Source organism: Actinia tenebrosa, unplaced genomic scaffold (assembly GCF_029948245.1).
Source record: "Actinia tenebrosa isolate PJP-AT-01 unplaced genomic scaffold, QUT_ActTen_1.0 PGA_scaffold7__59_contigs__length_16204524, whole genome shotgun sequence".
NCBI classification, from domain to species: domain Eukaryota; kingdom Metazoa; phylum Cnidaria; class Anthozoa; order Actiniaria; family Actiniidae; genus Actinia; species Actinia tenebrosa.
Genome location: NW_028292584.1, coordinates 14,292,234 through 14,308,848, shown reverse-complemented (window position 1 = coordinate 14,308,848; position 16,615 = coordinate 14,292,234). Strand labels below are relative to the sequence as shown.

Genomic DNA, 16,615 nt, shown 5'->3' with positions numbered 1-16,615 from the left:
GACGACTACTAAGTATCTTATTACAGAAACTACACTGTCTGGTTCGATTACAGACGCCCCTTTTCAGATGCTGCTGCATTTTGAAGGGGTTGTGGAATTCCTTATTACAGTCCTTACAAAGCCCACAAATGCGTTTATCCTGATGTTGTTGCATCTTTTGAACGGTGCTGAATTCCTTACCACAATCCTTACAAACCTTACTAATTGGCTTCTTTGTGCAAACTCCACGACGAACGTGGTATTGTAGTCTTTGTTTGGTGCTGAACACCTTTTTACACATCAAGCAGTCCTTATATACTTAACAATATCTTAGCCTCCATTTAACATCCTTAACAAAGATTTAACCTTATTGTCAACATTCTGAGACACTCTTTGAAATGGTTTCCACATATACTTAACAAAGATTTAACCTTATTGTTAACATTCTGAGACACTTTTTAAATAGTTTCCACATATACTTAACAAAGATTTAACCTTATTGTTAACATTCTACAGGGGATATCGCATGAAGTCCTTAACGGACTCCTTAGCCCACGTTGCCATAGTTATCAGCGCACCAAACCGTTCTGCGCGCTTCAGACCGCACATTTCATCGTACAATTCCTGCACGCGCTATTTCAGCCGATCGATCTCCTCCCTTTGCATTTCTATGGTGTCTCTTTTATCTTTTGCGTCGGTGGCAATCCTTCTTACTGCGTCCACTGGGTCCATCGTATATATAATGGATCCGAACCATATTCCCTGCAATGCTCTGATAGTAGGACCCACCGGCTGCGGAAAGACCCAGTTCGTCGTGGAGCAGCTATTAGGACCCTTTAGATACCGCTTCGACTACATCGTGCTATTATGCCCCACCTACGTGAATAACCGCACCTGGACGGGCATAGGAGTGAAAGATGACGACTTCTTTGTGGACATAATGGATCCTAACGAGTTATCCAGCCATCTTAAGTTCTGGCATAAGCAATTCCCTAAAGATACGCAAACCTTGCTCATACTGGATGACATCGCCTGCGGGGACGACGTAAAAAGACGCACCTCCGAGCTCGTTAAGCTCGCTTTCAGCGGCAGACACGACAATATTAGCGTTTGGTTGCTCTCGCAGCAGCTTACCAGCGTCTCTAAGCCCTTCAGGGAAAACATAGGTTCACTTGTCGTATTTTATACTCCGAGTCGGAGTGACCTGGAAACCATCTTAAGCGACTACGGCGGTGAGATATCCAAGGAACAGTTACACGAATACATGCGGCATCTAAAAACGCACCAACATTCCAAGATGATCTTCTCTTTGATGTTTCCCTACACGGTTGGAATCTATGATTCCTAATGTATATGGACATTGAGCAGCTCTTAGATGAAGTCCCCACGCAGTTAGATGAAAGTAACCTCAAGGAACAACTTAACATTCTTGTGTCTTCTGGGAAGTGTAAAGAAATGATAGGCAAGGAACTTACCCATGAGCAGGTTAATAAGTTGTCGGAAGAGGAAGTCAAAAAGTTCCATAAGAGGTATGAGGCTGCCCTTGCAAGTAAAACCACGGACGCCGTAGCAGACTCCGCTATCCGACTTGCCACTAAATTGCTTGGACTTGCACTGCCCATAGACGACGTGGAGCAACTGCGGAAGGACATAAGCGAGGACTATGTTATCGCCCAAGAACTTAAGATAACCTGCGGGTGGTTGTCTTTGAAGTGCGGTAAGTTAATGGCAGTCGCCTCTGCGGCACTTCACGTAGCTCAGCACGTCGACTTGAAGGAACTTGCGGGCACCTTTGGTGCCTCTTGGAAAGACTTCAAGAAGGACAGAGAAGTCGAAAAGGTCTTCCAGGCGGCACTTGCTGAGGTACCTGATCAAGTCGCCTCAAGTACTTAGTCAAGTCGTTGTCAAGTCACCTCAAGTACTTAGTCAAGTCGTTGTCAAGTCACCTCAAGTACTTAGTCAAGTCGTTGTCAAGTCATTGCCAAGTCATTGTCAAGTCGTCATCAAGTTACTTGTCAAGTCCTTCAAGTCCCTTAATATAAGATGAGTGGCACCGAAGAACAACCAGAAAAGGCTCCCGTAGAAGATACCAAGATTACCAAGGCTAAATCTCCGGGCAGAGTCGCTGCCGGAAAGAAGCTCGCGGAGATGAATAAAAAGAACAAAGCCAAAAAAAGAAGAAAAAGTGGAGGAAAAAGAAGAGGAATCCTTTATTAATCCGGGATACGTCATTGGCGCGTTAGGAGTCGCTATAGCAGCAGGCAGCCTCTACTTACAATGGCGGGCTACGAAGCCAAAAGTAAAGTGGGAGGCCGTGCATGTGCCGCCAACATGTCACGCACCTGTGGAACCGGCTGTTAGAAAAAGTAAGATCCCTGAAATGGAGTAGATTTATCACCCGCGGCGACCTAGATTTTCCTTCTCGCTTTGTAATATAATGTCGACCGCGTTGTTGAAAACTGTTGAAGAAGCAGCTATCATTACTTCCATCGTTGCGGGTATTGGTTGGGTAGGTAAGAAAGTGCTCAAAGAAGACTTTACTGAAGACCCAAGCAAGAGCTTCGCTAATTTTCGCTAAGATGACCGCTGCCGTGGGTGGGGCTATCATGGTAAAGGATTACCTACGGAAGGAAAAGTACCTGCCTAACATATAAATGGCTAGTTTAATCGCAGGTGGAGTTATTGCAGCTTTAGCATTCACTGGAGCTAATTATGGTGGTCAGTATTTGGACAGATTAGTCGGAGGCGACAAAAGCGGAGATTTAGCCGCTGAGAGGAAAAGGCATGATTTAGCGCTGGAGAAATATCAAAGGGACGTTGCAGCTTGGAATGAAAAAAGACAAGCTTACAGGGATTGGTTGGATAAGAACTACCAAGACAAGATGCAGGCAGACAAGAACTTCGAAAATACAGACTACGCCTTCAAACTTTATGCGCAAGCACACCCCGCGGCATTAACGGGGTTGAAAAGGCCTCAGTTCAAGAATTACTACCAGCCTTCTAAGAAACAAAAAGACAATGAGCTGGTATTTGTAGGAGTTGCAGGGCTGGCAGGAGGCGCGGCTTTGGCGTATCTGCTCTGAGCTGCGCTCAGATCACTAGAAGGGGACTTGTCCCCTGTAATATATGATCGTCTTTTTGGAAAGCGATAAAAATAACTTTACCACTTATTTAAATCCCCCCATTAAAGCCCATAAGGTTCGGCTCATAAGTTGCTCTTTGTACAATTCTTGGTATAACCTGATTAGGGGCATAGTCACTGAGCATACAGGAGGATCTAACTTTCTCATACTCATTAATTATTCATGAGGTAACTAGCCAATCGATTACCTCGTACCTGGTCACATGATGTATCTTGAAACTAGGTCAAGTGTCTTAAAGCCGGGGAGGGTTTTGATATCAGCAGGGAAGAGGTGGGGCTGATGAACTGGAACAAAAGAAATTAATTCAGTCGACCAACAACTGGATCAAAATTAATTCAGTCCAAGGACTGGAACAAAATTAATTCAGTCCAAGCATTGAATCAAGTCAATATATAGAAAGATGAAAACAGAAAATTTAATTCATCAAGCATTTATTTCAGAAGTTATTACCAATAAACTATAATCAATAATAGTTGCAAATATACTCAACACTTCGTTTAACAACTTACTTAGATATTAATGAAATTTCAAAACAATTTGCTATCGTAAACTTAGCATTTTCTATAAGTATAAATATAAGTTTTAGCATTCATTCAAGCGCAAGCTAGATTTTGAACTGGTTGATTGTAACATTACAGTTGCCAGATATATTGATAGGCCCGTCAGAAGAAAAGCTCCAAAAATTAGAACATGTATTTTCATTTAACTGAGCTTCGTGCTCATAACCAGTGATATCATTAAATATAGATTTTAATTCATTGATATCAAATACAGGCATTTCTATATCATTCTTAATTTCACTTCCCTTAATTTCATTCTTTGACTCAGATGAAACCTGTTTTGGCTGAGCTGGTGGGTTCAAAATGTTAGAAACTTTTTGCTCCTGCTCCTTGCTACTTTTTTCATATGCCAAAAGAGCATCACTAACGTGACCACTTCTGCTTCTTATAAGCTTTTCGTCAACACTTGCATTAAACAGTTTGCTAACACATGTAACGCGAAGACTATGGCTAGTTTTCCTTTTACTGCCAATTGCCAAGCACAAACTAGGAAGAATTTCATTGAGAGTATGAATTCCTACAACACAGTTTTTGTACGCAAATTTTCCGTCCTTATATGGCTGAAAATAGAAACCTTTTGCTTTAACACGAAGATTGTTTACGAGGTCAAAATACCGATTATAAATCTTAACCAAGCAACGCTCGTGGCTCTCATTGCCCTTTTCGTGGCAAACATGTTTAATCACTCTCGCTTTCTTTTTCAAATCTGCTATGCCACCATGAAATGTTTTGGAAGAATTTTCACGATAAATTATGGTATTATCGCCTTCTATTTCGATATCGCTAATCCTTAATTGCCTATGTTCTTGAGAACGCATGCCAAATAGTTTACCATTATAAAAGTACACTGTATTAAGCAAAATCTTAGCTGTTGACTGGCCTAGTACTCCTTTCCTCCACATCGTCTCTTCCTCTTCTTCTGTAATCACCTCTTTTTCTTCCTTTCTATTAGTAACCCCTTCGGCGTGGACACTTTTCATCTCTGCATCCAGAATTTTTCTCAGTCCAGAAAAACTAAAAGAAAAACGTTCAGTTAGAATAATATAAGGTTTTATTCATGTGCAAAGTAAAGCAAATAAACAGAAAGTTTCTAATTAACTCACCACATGTTAGACTTGTCAAGCATATTGACGTCGTTTCGGTTTTTCGACTCTAGGTGGCGTTTAAGGCTAGCGATAAGCTGATAAAGCGTACGAGCAGGATATGGCGAACCTTTCTTGTTTGCTGCTTCTTCAACAAATTTGCCAAGCCAGAAGTTTAGGGATGGAACTGTCATAGTTTCCCATGCCTCAATATCCAAATTTTGAATGCTCTCTAGCGAGACATCCATGGAGGTAGACTCCAAACTTGCCACTTTGTTTTCTCTACTTTGCCTCCATTCTTCAAAAATATTCACAGCCCAGTTATTCTTGTAACGGGTTGAAATTGGCACAGCTTTTTGCAAAAGTTCTTCTTCTTGGGCTTGACTTTTCACTTTTCGAAAGCGTTTTAAAGGTAGAAGCTCCGCTTCTTCATCGCTGTCTCTTTGACGAGAAGCCATGTTGAAATGAATACATTCAGAGAAAAATAACTGCTATTTGCATAAGTAATTCAGATAGCATTTATCTTAAGAAATCCCAAAGGACGAAAGCAAAATAAAACCATTACAAAACAAAAGATTGTCATTATTACAACTAGGTGAATGGAGCGAAGATCATATACAATGAAATAAATACAAGATAAAAACAACATCCCTCCCGAATAATTAATGAGTATGAGAAGTCATTTGAGAAGTCCTTGCAATTAGTTCCAGTCCTCGGCTTCGCCTCGGACTGGAACTAATTGCGCGGACTTGAAATCCCGTCCTGTCCTCATTGTCGGATTTGAAATATTACATCAAGCCGTATTGCTGCCCGATGGACATTATACACCAATCACACTGGCCAAGGAATTAGCAAAACACGGTTATACTCTCACCACAGGATTGCCGCACGAAATGACCCTCAAACATAATATGTCAAATTATTCAATGACTTTTGGAAAGTCTGACCCATTGGGATCTTTATTATGTGCCTCAGGCAAGACGATTACCAACACAGCCATACCTGTGAAATGGAAAGTCGCATCCTCTTACGAAGTCTATTGCGATTTAGTCCATAGTTACAACAATGGAGAAAAGTCTTCTCTTATGTCCAAGTTTCTGCCCAAAGGTAATCCATTTGACCCAGTAGAATACACTCCCATTTCTTTAAGCTATGACTTGTCCAATTTGGTAGAAAGCATAAACATCAGCATTAAAGTGGACGGAAAGACGGTGGATTTCAACGGACGCAAGATCAATCTCGTCCTGGAATTCATATAATGGGCCGCGTAGAGGACAGACTCAAAAGGATTTACTATGGGCCTGAAGGCTATGGGAAAGGAGCGTCGGCCATCAAGAAACTCGCGACCGCGGCCAGGGTATCAGAAGAAACGGCTCAGAACTGGCTAAGAAAACAAACCCTGTGGCAGGTTTATCTTCCCGTGCCCAAGTACATTCCCAGGCCCAGCTTTACCGTAAATACCCCCAATGAAGTTCATCAGGCGGACTTGCTTTTCTTACCGCACGACAAGGTAAGAAGAAAGACCTATAGGTACGCTTTGACCGTAGTCGATATCGCAAGCAGATATAAGGACGCCGAACCCATAACCAGCAAGGATTCTGGGGAAGTCGCAGAAGCCCTAGGTAGGATTTATAAGCGCGTCTTGAAATGGCCTAAGCTGCTGCAAGTGGATGCGGGGACGGAGTTCATGGGCGTGGTTGCTAAGACCCTGAAAGACTACAGCACTAAGATTAGGAGAGCCGAAGCTGAGTACCACAGGGGTCAGAGCATTGTCGAAAGATTCAATAAGACCCTGGCCGAGCGTCTCTTTGGATACCAGTATTGGAAAGAGCTGGAAGATCCCTCTAAACGCAACAGGGAATGGACTCAGAGGCTCCCCCAGGTCGTCGCGGCTTTGAACAACGAGGCGGCCAGGGCTACGGGAATGAAACCCAAGGATGCCATAAAAGAGAAACACGTGGAACACAAGTCCTACGTCAGAAGTTCGAGGGCGGTCGGACTGAAGGAAAAAAAGCTCCCCCGCAACATAGTGGTCAGATACCTCTATCAGCCGGGGGAACTCGAAGGTGGCAGTAAGAGAGCCACGGATCCTAACTGGTCCCTGGAAACGTATGAGATTTCGAAGTCCGTCACCAAGGAAGGGCAGCCCGTGTTGTATTACCTAGATGGCCCAAGTCGTGGATTTGTCAAGGAAGAGCTGCTCATAGTCCCCAAAGACTCAGAGTAGTGCTAGCTGCCCTTCAAAGTAGCGCAGCACCGCGCGCCCGATTACACTCTAGGCATGTCAGTCTTACGTTGCCTCTGCAATGCCCGCGTTTATTATTTATGCGATCCACGGAGAACTGCTGATCGTCATTTGGGTCAAACCTCCATAGTAGGGGTATGTTACACTTGGCACACCGTGCCCCTTTCTTATAGACGTCGTCCACGCATAGGTCGAATTTGACCCCCGCATAGCGGGGATCCGTACTCTTTTCTTCGTCGTGCCGCTTGTAGCGAAGGAGTTTCTTGGCGATATTCCCCTTTGCTATGTCTTCTGGCGTCTTATCGTAGCGCAATTGTGGCCCCCAGGCTCTTTTCAACTGTTTGGCGTACTCCACGCGGCTTACGGCGGTGTAGATAAGGTTGCTCCAACACAGCCGCTGGTCTATGATCCATAAGGTTTCTTTTATGGTAAGCCCTTGCGCGCTGTGGACTGTCATACAATAATCCAAACGCCAGTCGGGATGGGAGGTTATTTTTTCGACCTTTCCCATAGGCACCCAGGCTTTATCGTGCGTTACTGCATTTCGCAGTTGGATGTCGGTACCAGGTACCCAGACGTCTCTTTTTTGTATGCGGGTGTCGTGGGGTTTGTAGCAAACAGGTACGGGATGCGTAGGGAAGCGCTCTCGGTGTATATTTAGCAAATCCTTTTGTATGCGAGACTGTGCTGCGCGTTTGCTGCTCAGCACCAGATCCTTTGGATGCCATGTGTAAAGGAAGTCCTCGTATTTCTTCGCTCGTACGCGTTTGCGCAGTGTCTTGCATTGCTCGGCATCACTAAGGCCCCTTAATTCCGCTTTCAGGTTTCTTACTTGATCCTTACTGCGGTAGTCGGTGTTAATTTCCTCCGCATGGTCTACGAACCCCTTTAGCCATTCGTGGGGCATCTCTCCGGCTATTGGAGGAGGCTGGCAGGGATCTCCGGCGAATATCACTTGACACTTTCCACGGAGGAATTCTACGAACTCCTGCAGGATTTCTAAAGGAACGGTGCAAATCTCATCCCAAAGTATCACCGGTGGTATGTCGTGGATAGCTTCCGGTACCCACTTTTGGTCATTCCAACGAAAGAAGCTGTGGTACGTTTGAGCGTCGTAACCCATTTCGCAGAGTTCTCTTTCCAAACGATGCGTTGGCGTTAGCACCTTTACTTTTGGGAATAACTGCAGTACGCGCGTCGTCTTACCGCTGCCTCCCGTACCGTAAAAGTAAGAGAAGCGTTGGTAAGAGATTGGGTCCGCAACTGAAGGTAGAGGCTCTTTGGTAGGCGTTACGGTGCCCTGGGCGTGCTCGCCGTGATATTCTACGCGGCCTCTCCAAGCTTTGATCTCTTGGTCTTTGACGCGCCATTGGCCACTTTCCGCTAACTCGTCTTCTGTGTAGAATTCTTTCATCTTTTCTAAGACGTGCGGTTTCACGTACAAAGAATCCGTGGCTACACGCGGAATGTCTTCTTTGTAGAACCGCAGCAGCATCGCGAGAAGGTTAATGTGCGCGTAGGCTAACATGCTGGCACGCAGATGGTAATACTGCGGTCGATGGTCCTGGTAGTAACACAAAGCATTCCACTTACGTTCTTTTTGCTCGGCTTCTATGAAATCGTCCCACTTCTCCACGGACACCATGGTTCCTTGGTCATGGGCGCGCTTGATGAGGAAGCTTAGTTCGCCTTCGTCCGTTATCAAGCGACGCTGCATATGTTTTTCTCCCTCCTTAGCACCCTGGGTGAATTTACCTATGACAATCCTCGCGGTGGGGTTATGCTCTGGTAACCATTTGGTAAAGGCGCTGTGACAAAGTATGGCTTCATGCGCTGTGTATTCGAGCAGCTTACGCTCTTCAAAGAACTTCAATAAGGGCACCGGTATCCATTCTTTCTCCTGCAGGTGCTTTCCGTACCACGCATAGATTATTGGATGCAGGCCCGACGCTAATTTCCAAGAGGTCAATCGTACAAACCCCGTTGCCGGGGAGTCGTAGTGACCATCTAGAGACACACGGAAGAATTGGGAGTCTGGATGTCCGTAACGGTCGTAATATTCCTTACAATCTCCTAGACCTTTAAAGCTTGCAGGGTAACAGTGTTTCATATCCAAAGACACGTATTGGTCTTCGTCGTATTCCATGTTCCACAGACCACCGTGACCGTGTTCTACACAGGCTTTGGCTATGTCTCCGAACTCTTTTGGGGTAGGTTTCCATCCATTTCTTTTCTTTGCGGCTAAGAAGTCCAAGCTGCGACTGCTAAGGACCTCGTCAGAGAAGTCTTCCCCTAAGGTCTCACAGGCGCTTTGAATGCGCTGTTGTTCAATTTCGGGTCGATACAAAGTGCCGTCTTGTGTCATAAACTGACTTCCTTCTGAATCCATCAACCAAATGGAATTCTCATGGATTAACTCTGCCAATGGAGAATTCTTATAGACCTTCGTTTCCTTCTTTCTTGGGAACCGCAGTTCGCGCCAGGCGTGCCCATTGTGCTGGTAGATGACTATAGGCACACCACGGCCCCCATATTTGTGTGTTCCGGAGTAAATAAAGCCGTCGGTGATATCTTTCACATGGATTCGCCTCTCCAGCGCCGTTTCTAACTTCTTGATGTTGTCTATCGACCCTCCGGTCCTATTAGTATCTTTTTCCCATTTCCTGATGGCTTCTCTTCTCTTTAAAGTCAGTTTACCGCCCCGAGAGGAGTCTTCAAAGAACTCTCTTACTAACTTCCCTACGCAATTACCGGGATGTCGCATCGGTTTCAACTTCTTAACGTCTGGCGTCTTTATCTTGTACGCACCGTAAATGACTACGGTAACAGGGTAAGCAACCTCGTAGAACAGCATGTCTATTCCTACCAATGCTCCCGGGCGTGTGTTTTCGTTTAAGACAAACAAGTCCTTCTTACCAGAGCCCTGATAGGATTGCGCCCCTTTTCTATCATCCACTCGCCGTCTAAATACTTTATGAACGTTAACTCCAACCGGCAATTACCTTCGGGCATCAAGTCAATTATCCTTTCTGCTCTTTCTTCGCTCATCGTCTCATCTGTATCTCCCTCTATAAATGTTGTGAAGGCAAAGTCCGCATCCAGGCGATCCAACACCTGAGTTCGCAGTCGGCGCACAGTTTTGTTACGAATGCTCGTGATGGTGTCCATCTATATGTAAGGAATATCTTAACCTCCGTTTACGATTCCCAACACAGCAGCAGTAAGGACTTGTCGCGCGGGTATTTCCCGCTGCCGGCGCCTTCCTTAAACCGCCTGTAAAACCCGTAAATCTTTGACATTGACCGCGAGTCCCCCTTACTGCTGCTAAGCGACCGTTAAGATAACGCCAATATCATATTCTCGGCGGAACACTATTAGGTCAGTGGGACTGAAATTAATCTGTCCCATATGAACTATTACTAAGTATCGCTAACGTGTCTATTTAAAAGCAGAGACAAATATATCAGTCTCTTCAGTGTACTACTGTATAAATGCTTATTTGGTAGTGCGGGGTCTTCATATATTAGAAATCTTTGCAATTTTAGGAAAACCAAATATAATTTAAGAGGTGATGGCTATATCCTCAAACTCCCTAAATATAATTTGCAATGGAAGGGTCCTTTAGCTATGTTGCAGCTAGTTTCTGGAATTGGCTTCCTTCAAATATTCACAAGTCGAATGATCTTGGTAATATTAAAAGTAATCTAAGGAAGTTATGATTATGTTTTTATAGAAATAGCATATTCCCCCTAATACGTTATTATAATATTTCAGTTACTTCACTTTAAAATATTTTGAAGTGTCATTTTACTGCACTTTATTTGACAGGTTACCTCAAGATCGGAATTCAGATTTGGAATTCGTAAGTCACAAAATCGAGTCTGCAAAGGAGAACGAATACATACAATTTACGACAAAAAGGTAATTCCTCTTGTTCTTGGAAAAGGTATGTTGCAATAAGGTAATAAGTTAGGAAGTGGCAGAGGGAAGCAGAGAAAGGCAGACAGAGGGATGAGACAAACGAAAGTCACCCGTAATAGAATAAATTATCAGAATAATATTGCACAGGAAGTAAATAACTACAACGCCGGCCGTTGTGCTGCTCTTTCAGCAGAGAGTGTTTGAGTTGAGTGTTGACCTCTATGGATGGACGCATTCATCCATCAAGATCTGAAATTACACTAAAAACTGTAAATACTTCATTAAAAGAATTTCAAAGATGAATTAAGAGTTAACTGTTATCCATTATGTCTTGTATTGGTTTTCTGTTGGTCGCTATCCATAACATAATACAAGCTGGAGCAATGTATACTAACGAATAAATCTTTCCAAGCACGCCCTAATTTATAATCGCATGCAAGATTCCTAGAAACGTCTTAGTATTAAAAAATCATCAAACGAATTTTACTAATTCGAAGGTAGGAAGGAAGGAAGGAAGGAAGGAAGGAAGGAAGGAAGGAAGGAAGGAAGGAAGGAAGGAAGGAAGGAAGGACACGAAAAATAAATAAAAATAAATTATTGCCATTCAATATTGTCCCATATGGCACCTCATAAATTTCTTGGTAACCCAATACATTTTCAATACACCAAACCCTTTAATGTTCTGAACACGCAAAATACTTGGAATGAAGAGTTAATCATTATTGTACAGATAAAAGCAGGCAGGGTATATTCAAATGAAGAACGTTTCATTTTGGGATAGTTTTGTGATTGGTTACCCTCCAAAAAGAAACTTTTGGAAGAGGGGTGGGGTGGGGACGTTTTTTTGGTGATGTGGCATGACAAAGGAACAGCTCATCGAGCAACATCCAGTGACTTTCTCAGCCCGTGGGGGGAAGGGATCATTGAAAGATTTAGTGCGCCGACCCAGACCTTATTTATTTGCTTCATGAACTTGAACTCCCTTCTTTTTTCTATATTCATTTAGATTAATTCACTACAAAAATCACAGTTGAAATACAAAAGAACACCATCGATTATATGTGATAAACCACAGGAAGTCCAAGTGTTTTTGTGTTTGTGGATGGAATAACATTGAAAGGTTATATTTATAGTCAAGGACACTATAATGCATTTATAAGTAGTTATATCATTTATGTCTTCATTTAGCGTCCCTATATCTGACGCATGGTGACAAGAAGACACTAACAGGCTATACAATAATCATTACACATGGTCTACTCGTAAATTTTGACGTATTTCTCATGCACCGAACGGCATCAGAAACCTTCCTATAGTTTCTTTTAACGGTTTCAAAATAAGATAGAATAAAATGCTGATTATATAACTGGCAGAAAAACGATAAAAATTCATTACGTATTACTACTCTACTATCAAGCTCGGTTGTAAACGATAATTTCTGAAAATTAGCGAATACCGTTTAGTTACCATGAGATTTACAACCTCAATTGACTCTTTGTATGCGTTGAACGTGGTCAATCTCCCTCGCCAGCTGACACAAGGCGCAAAGAGCGCAGAATTCAACCGTCAAGTAGTCATTGCACAGTGATCCCTAACGAATGAATGTATATAAAAATCATATACGAATTAATAAACCTCTTTGAGCAGTTAGGTAACGCTGAACAAGGATTTTGAGAATCCGCAATAGAGGTTTTACACAGATCACTTTTACATTCATACCTTGATGTTTTGTTCAGTTCTGAATTTTATCCTGAGGCTAAGAAGAGGAAAGGGGCAACAACAGACGAAGCATCTGCCCTCTCCTAGACGTTGAGAAAGGTCACACAACAAATGTTGTTTACAGAAAATCGCATACCAACCTTAAACGAAGAAAAAACTCGTGATAAATAATTGATTTCAAAACAGGTCAACTGTCAGAGCTAACCATAAGAACTGTAACGCCCTCCCCTTAACCCTACTTAACCCATGTCCTCTTTGCCCTGTACCCTGTGTCCTATACATTATGACTTGTACACCCCTTCCCTGTCCCTTGTACCCAACTGTGGCCCTGTTTCTGTACCCACTGTAACCCTTTCCCTTGTACCCACTGTGTCCCTGTCCCTGGTACCCAACTGTGTCCCTGTCCCTTGTACCCACTGTGTCCCTGTCCCCTGTCCCCTGTACCCACTGTGTCCCTGTCCCTTGTACCCACTGTGACCCTGTCCCTTGTACCCACTGTGACCCTGTCCCTTGTTCCCACTCGACCCTGTACCTTGTACCTACTGTGACCCTGTCCCTTGTACCCACTGTTACTCTGTCCCTTGTACCCAACTATGTTCCTGTGCCCATTATCCCTGTATCCTCCATCCTGTACCCTGTGCCCTATATCCTTCATGCTGTACCCTGTGCCCTATATCCTCCATCCTGTACCCTCTTCCCTATATCCTCCATCCTGTACCCTGTGCTGTGCCCTATATCCTCCATCCTGTGTCCTGTGCCCTACATGCTGTACCATGTGTGTTCTCGTCCTGTATTATGTGCCTTGTTTCCCAGTACAGAAAGAAAGTTTGTACACTTACAAGTTTCACAGTCGTCACAGCAGCCACACAATCCTGTACTCCACTCTCGTGGGGCAGCACGGGCAGTAACAGGCTGCTGGTTGATCAATACTACGTTTGTACTACTGGTAGTTTGGGAATGCATTGGTGCCATTTGACCTTGCTGCATCATTGGTTGACCTTGCTGCATCATTGGTTGGCCTTGCTGCATCATTGGCTGACCTTGCTGCATCATTGGCTGACCTTGCTGCATCATTGGCTGACCTGGCTGCATCGTTATTGGCTGACCTTGCTGCATCATTGGTTGACCTTGCTGCATCATTGGCTGACGTGGCTGCGTCATTATTGGCTGACCTTGCTGCATCATTGGCTGACCTTGCTGCATCATGGGCGGAGCCTGAATGGGGTATTGTTCTGGAGAAGACTGCTGATAATCAGGTGGCGCCTGTGACTTTGGCTCTTCCGTTGTTGTCGTCTGTGGTTCACTCATTGTCGACTCTCTTGACTGATGAACGACGCGACTGTAACTGATGGAGAAGGAGAAAAAGAAAAAGAAAAAAAGAAGAACAGAAAGAAGAAGAAGTTCGAAAACGAAAAGAAAAAGGAAAACAAGAAGATGATGCAAGGAGGAAAAGAAAAAAAAGCTTTAGTTTGATTCCAACAAAAGTTTCTTTCTTTTGCAAGTTAAACTTGCTGTCGTGCAACGCATGCGCAAGGTAATGTTTCTCTCTAAGGATCAATCTGGTACCCGTACCCGGAGCCTTTATTTCTTATTGCGCATGCTCGACGAAATTTCGTCGAGCATGCGCAGTAAGAAACCAGGGCTCTGGGTACGAGATTGTCCAAGTAGAAGCTTCCAGGATAATGTGCTTTGAAACTCAGTAAGAACTTCAACGAAAGAGTCATAATTAAAGCTATAGAAGATTTTCAGTCCCACGATTTTAGATTTTTTTAAAAACGTTTTTGAATTAATACAGGCAATCAATTCAAAAGTAAAAGAGTATTCTCAAAACCTCGCACACCAGAGAAACTGAAATTGGCTTCGAAACTCAGTAAGAACTTCAACAAAAGAGTCATAATTAAAGCTATAGCTATTAAGTGCTACCCTCGTAAAAAAGGACTTTATTTTTATTATTTTATTATTATTATAGAAGCTTTTCAGTCCCACGATTTTCGATTGTTTTAAACGTTTTTGAAATAATAACATTCAATTCATAAATAAAAGAGTATTCTTAAAACTTCGCACACCAGAATATTTCCACTATCCACCCATGTATGGTGTATTTTAAGGAATTTAGTAACGTATTAATGACTATAAGAAAAACTTGTTGACTTCTTAACTTCGCTTGCTGTGTTATTCATAAAGCGGCTATTAGTTAGTGTTAATTTAACCACATTGTAGACGGCACACATTATTATTCCAACACCTTAAACATTGAATTTCGTTTGAAAGTATCGAAGTTATAAGAATAGTATTTTAATTAATGTTTTTTCCACGAAAAGAGACCATGAATGCATGCCAAAACACGAGGGACCGGTAATTAATCTAGATGGTAGTTGAGTTTTTTTTTTTTCTTCTCCGGACAAGCATTGTTTAGTCTTTCATTTGATCAAAAAAACTAATTGTAAATAGCGATGGTTCTAACGATAAATTGTATCTGGTAGCTTTGATTGTGGAACCAATTCCATGCAAGGGAACTTAGAGACTCTGAGATGCATATGTCCGAGACTGACACGAGTATAGATTGCTTCCTCTTTCACTTTCAACTGATACTTTAACGAAAACATCCCATGGGAGTTGTATAAAGCCAACCGCGTGTAGTTACTCCAGCTAGCAAGGCGTATTTTAGTCATCTTTGCCAATGCAGAATTCAAAGGAAGACTTTGGAATACTCAAAAATACCTTCAAAGTGTTTTTTCCCCAGGCTTGACAACGACGATCTGTTAGTGCTTGTTTCGGAACTCGATCGATCCTCAACCGCCCCTGGAATATTTGGGGCAGCGTGCTTTGTTATAAACTTTACGGTGGCCTTTTCAACTCAACTTTGAGGAGAGGGCATGGGCGGCGCCGGCTGGAAAACCTTTGAACATCCGTATCACACCATATTTGGCGGGAGGGAGAATGACGTTGACCCAGACATTCACTTATTGATTCATTTACGCAACCAACCACAAGCAATTCTGGTAGTTTAGTAGTGGGTCTCATGGATTTAAAAATAGTTTTATTTATTTTACTAAGATCAAAGTATTAGTAGGGGTTTTGGCTCTTAGAAGGATCAGACGTATTTTACCTATGGATAAGCTAATAATTATAAATAAGGCATTTCAGTATTCTTCTACATTTAGATTATTGTGGCCCTCTTCTTTTGGAAGTAGGAAAATTACAAAGCGACCGTTAAGATAACGCCAATATCATATTCTCGGCGGAACACTATTAGGTCAGTGGGACTGAAATTAATCTGTCCCATATGAACTATTACTAAGTATCGCTAACGTGTCTATTTAAAAGCAGAGACAAATATATCAGTCTCTTCAGTGTACTACTGTATAAATGCTTATTTGGTAGTGCGGGGTCTTCATATATTAGAAATCTTTGCAATTTTAGGAAAACCAAATATAATTTAAGAGGTGATGGCTATATCCTCAAACTCCCTAAATATAATTTGCAATGGAAGAGTCCTTTAGCTATATGTTGCAGCTAGTTTCTGGAATTGGCTTCCTTCAAATATTCACAAGTCGAATGATCTTGGTAATATTAAAAGTAATCTAAGGAAGTTATGATTATGTTTTTATAGAAATAGCATATTCCCCCTAATACGTTATTATAATATTTCAGTTACTTCACTTTAAAATATTTTGAAGTGTCATTTTACTGCACTTTATTTGACAGGTTACCACAAGATCGGAATTCAGATTTGGAATTCGAAAGTCACAAAATCGAGTCTGCAAAGGAGAACGAATACATACAATTTACGAAAAAAAAGGTAATTCCTCTTGTTCTTGGAAAAGGTATGTTGCAATAAGGTAATAAGTTAGGAAGAGGCAGAGGGAAGCAGAGAAAGGCAGACAGAGGGATGAGACAAACGAAAGTCACCCGTAATAGAATAAATTATCAGAATAATATTGCACAGGAAGTAAATAACTACAA

At 42.6% G+C, this 16,615-nt stretch overlaps 2 protein-coding genes across 2 annotated transcripts; both read right to left on the bottom strand.

Moving 5' to 3' along the window:
* Positions 1 to 3,532: 3,532 nt before the first annotated feature.
* LOC148905729 (zinc finger MYM-type protein 2-like) lies at positions 3,533 to 5,440 on the bottom strand. Its single transcript, XM_089040432.1, has 2 exons — positions 4,786 to 5,440; positions 3,533 to 4,696 (listed from the first exon to the last, which is right to left on the bottom strand). Exons 1-2 carry the CDS (start codon positions 5,220 to 5,222, stop codon positions 3,727 to 3,729), a joined length of 1,407 nt encoding a protein of 468 aa, XP_088896558.1. The 5' UTR covers positions 5,223 to 5,440; the 3' UTR covers positions 3,533 to 3,726.
* A 6,642-nt stretch (positions 5,441 to 12,082) lies between these two features.
* LOC148905728 (uncharacterized) lies at positions 12,083 to 15,664 on the bottom strand. The gene is made up of 4 exons (XM_089040533.1): positions 15,371 to 15,664; positions 13,489 to 13,994; positions 12,650 to 12,789; positions 12,083 to 12,521 (listed from the first exon to the last, which is right to left on the bottom strand). Exons 2-4 carry the CDS (start codon positions 13,955 to 13,957, stop codon positions 12,414 to 12,416), a joined length of 717 nt encoding a protein of 238 aa, XP_088896659.1. The 5' UTR covers positions 13,958 to 13,994; positions 15,371 to 15,664; the 3' UTR covers positions 12,083 to 12,413.
* Between the last annotated feature and the right edge of the window lie 951 nt (positions 15,665 to 16,615).

Bases quoted from the DNA above. Each gene is read 5' to 3' on its own strand.
- LOC148905728 (XM_089040533.1), bottom strand. From the start codon at position 13,957: ATGAGTGAACCACAGACGACAACAACGGAAGAGCCAAAGTCACAGGCG. The intron at 12,790-13,488 runs GTAAGTGTACAA...TCTTCGTTTAAG, and splicing joins CTGTGACGACTGTGAAACTT to GTTGGTATGCGATTTTCTGT. The intron at 12,522-12,649 runs GTATGAATGTAA...TTCATTCGTTAG, and splicing joins GAACTGAACAAAACATCAAG to GGATCACTGTGCAATGACTA.
- LOC148905729 (XM_089040432.1), bottom strand. From the start codon at position 5,222: ATGGCTTCTCGTCAAAGAGACAGCGATGAAGAAGCGGAGCTTCTACCT. The intron at 4,697-4,785 runs GTGAGTTAATTA...TTTTTCTTTTAG, and splicing joins CTTGACAAGTCTAACATGTG to TTTTTCTGGACTGAGAAAAA.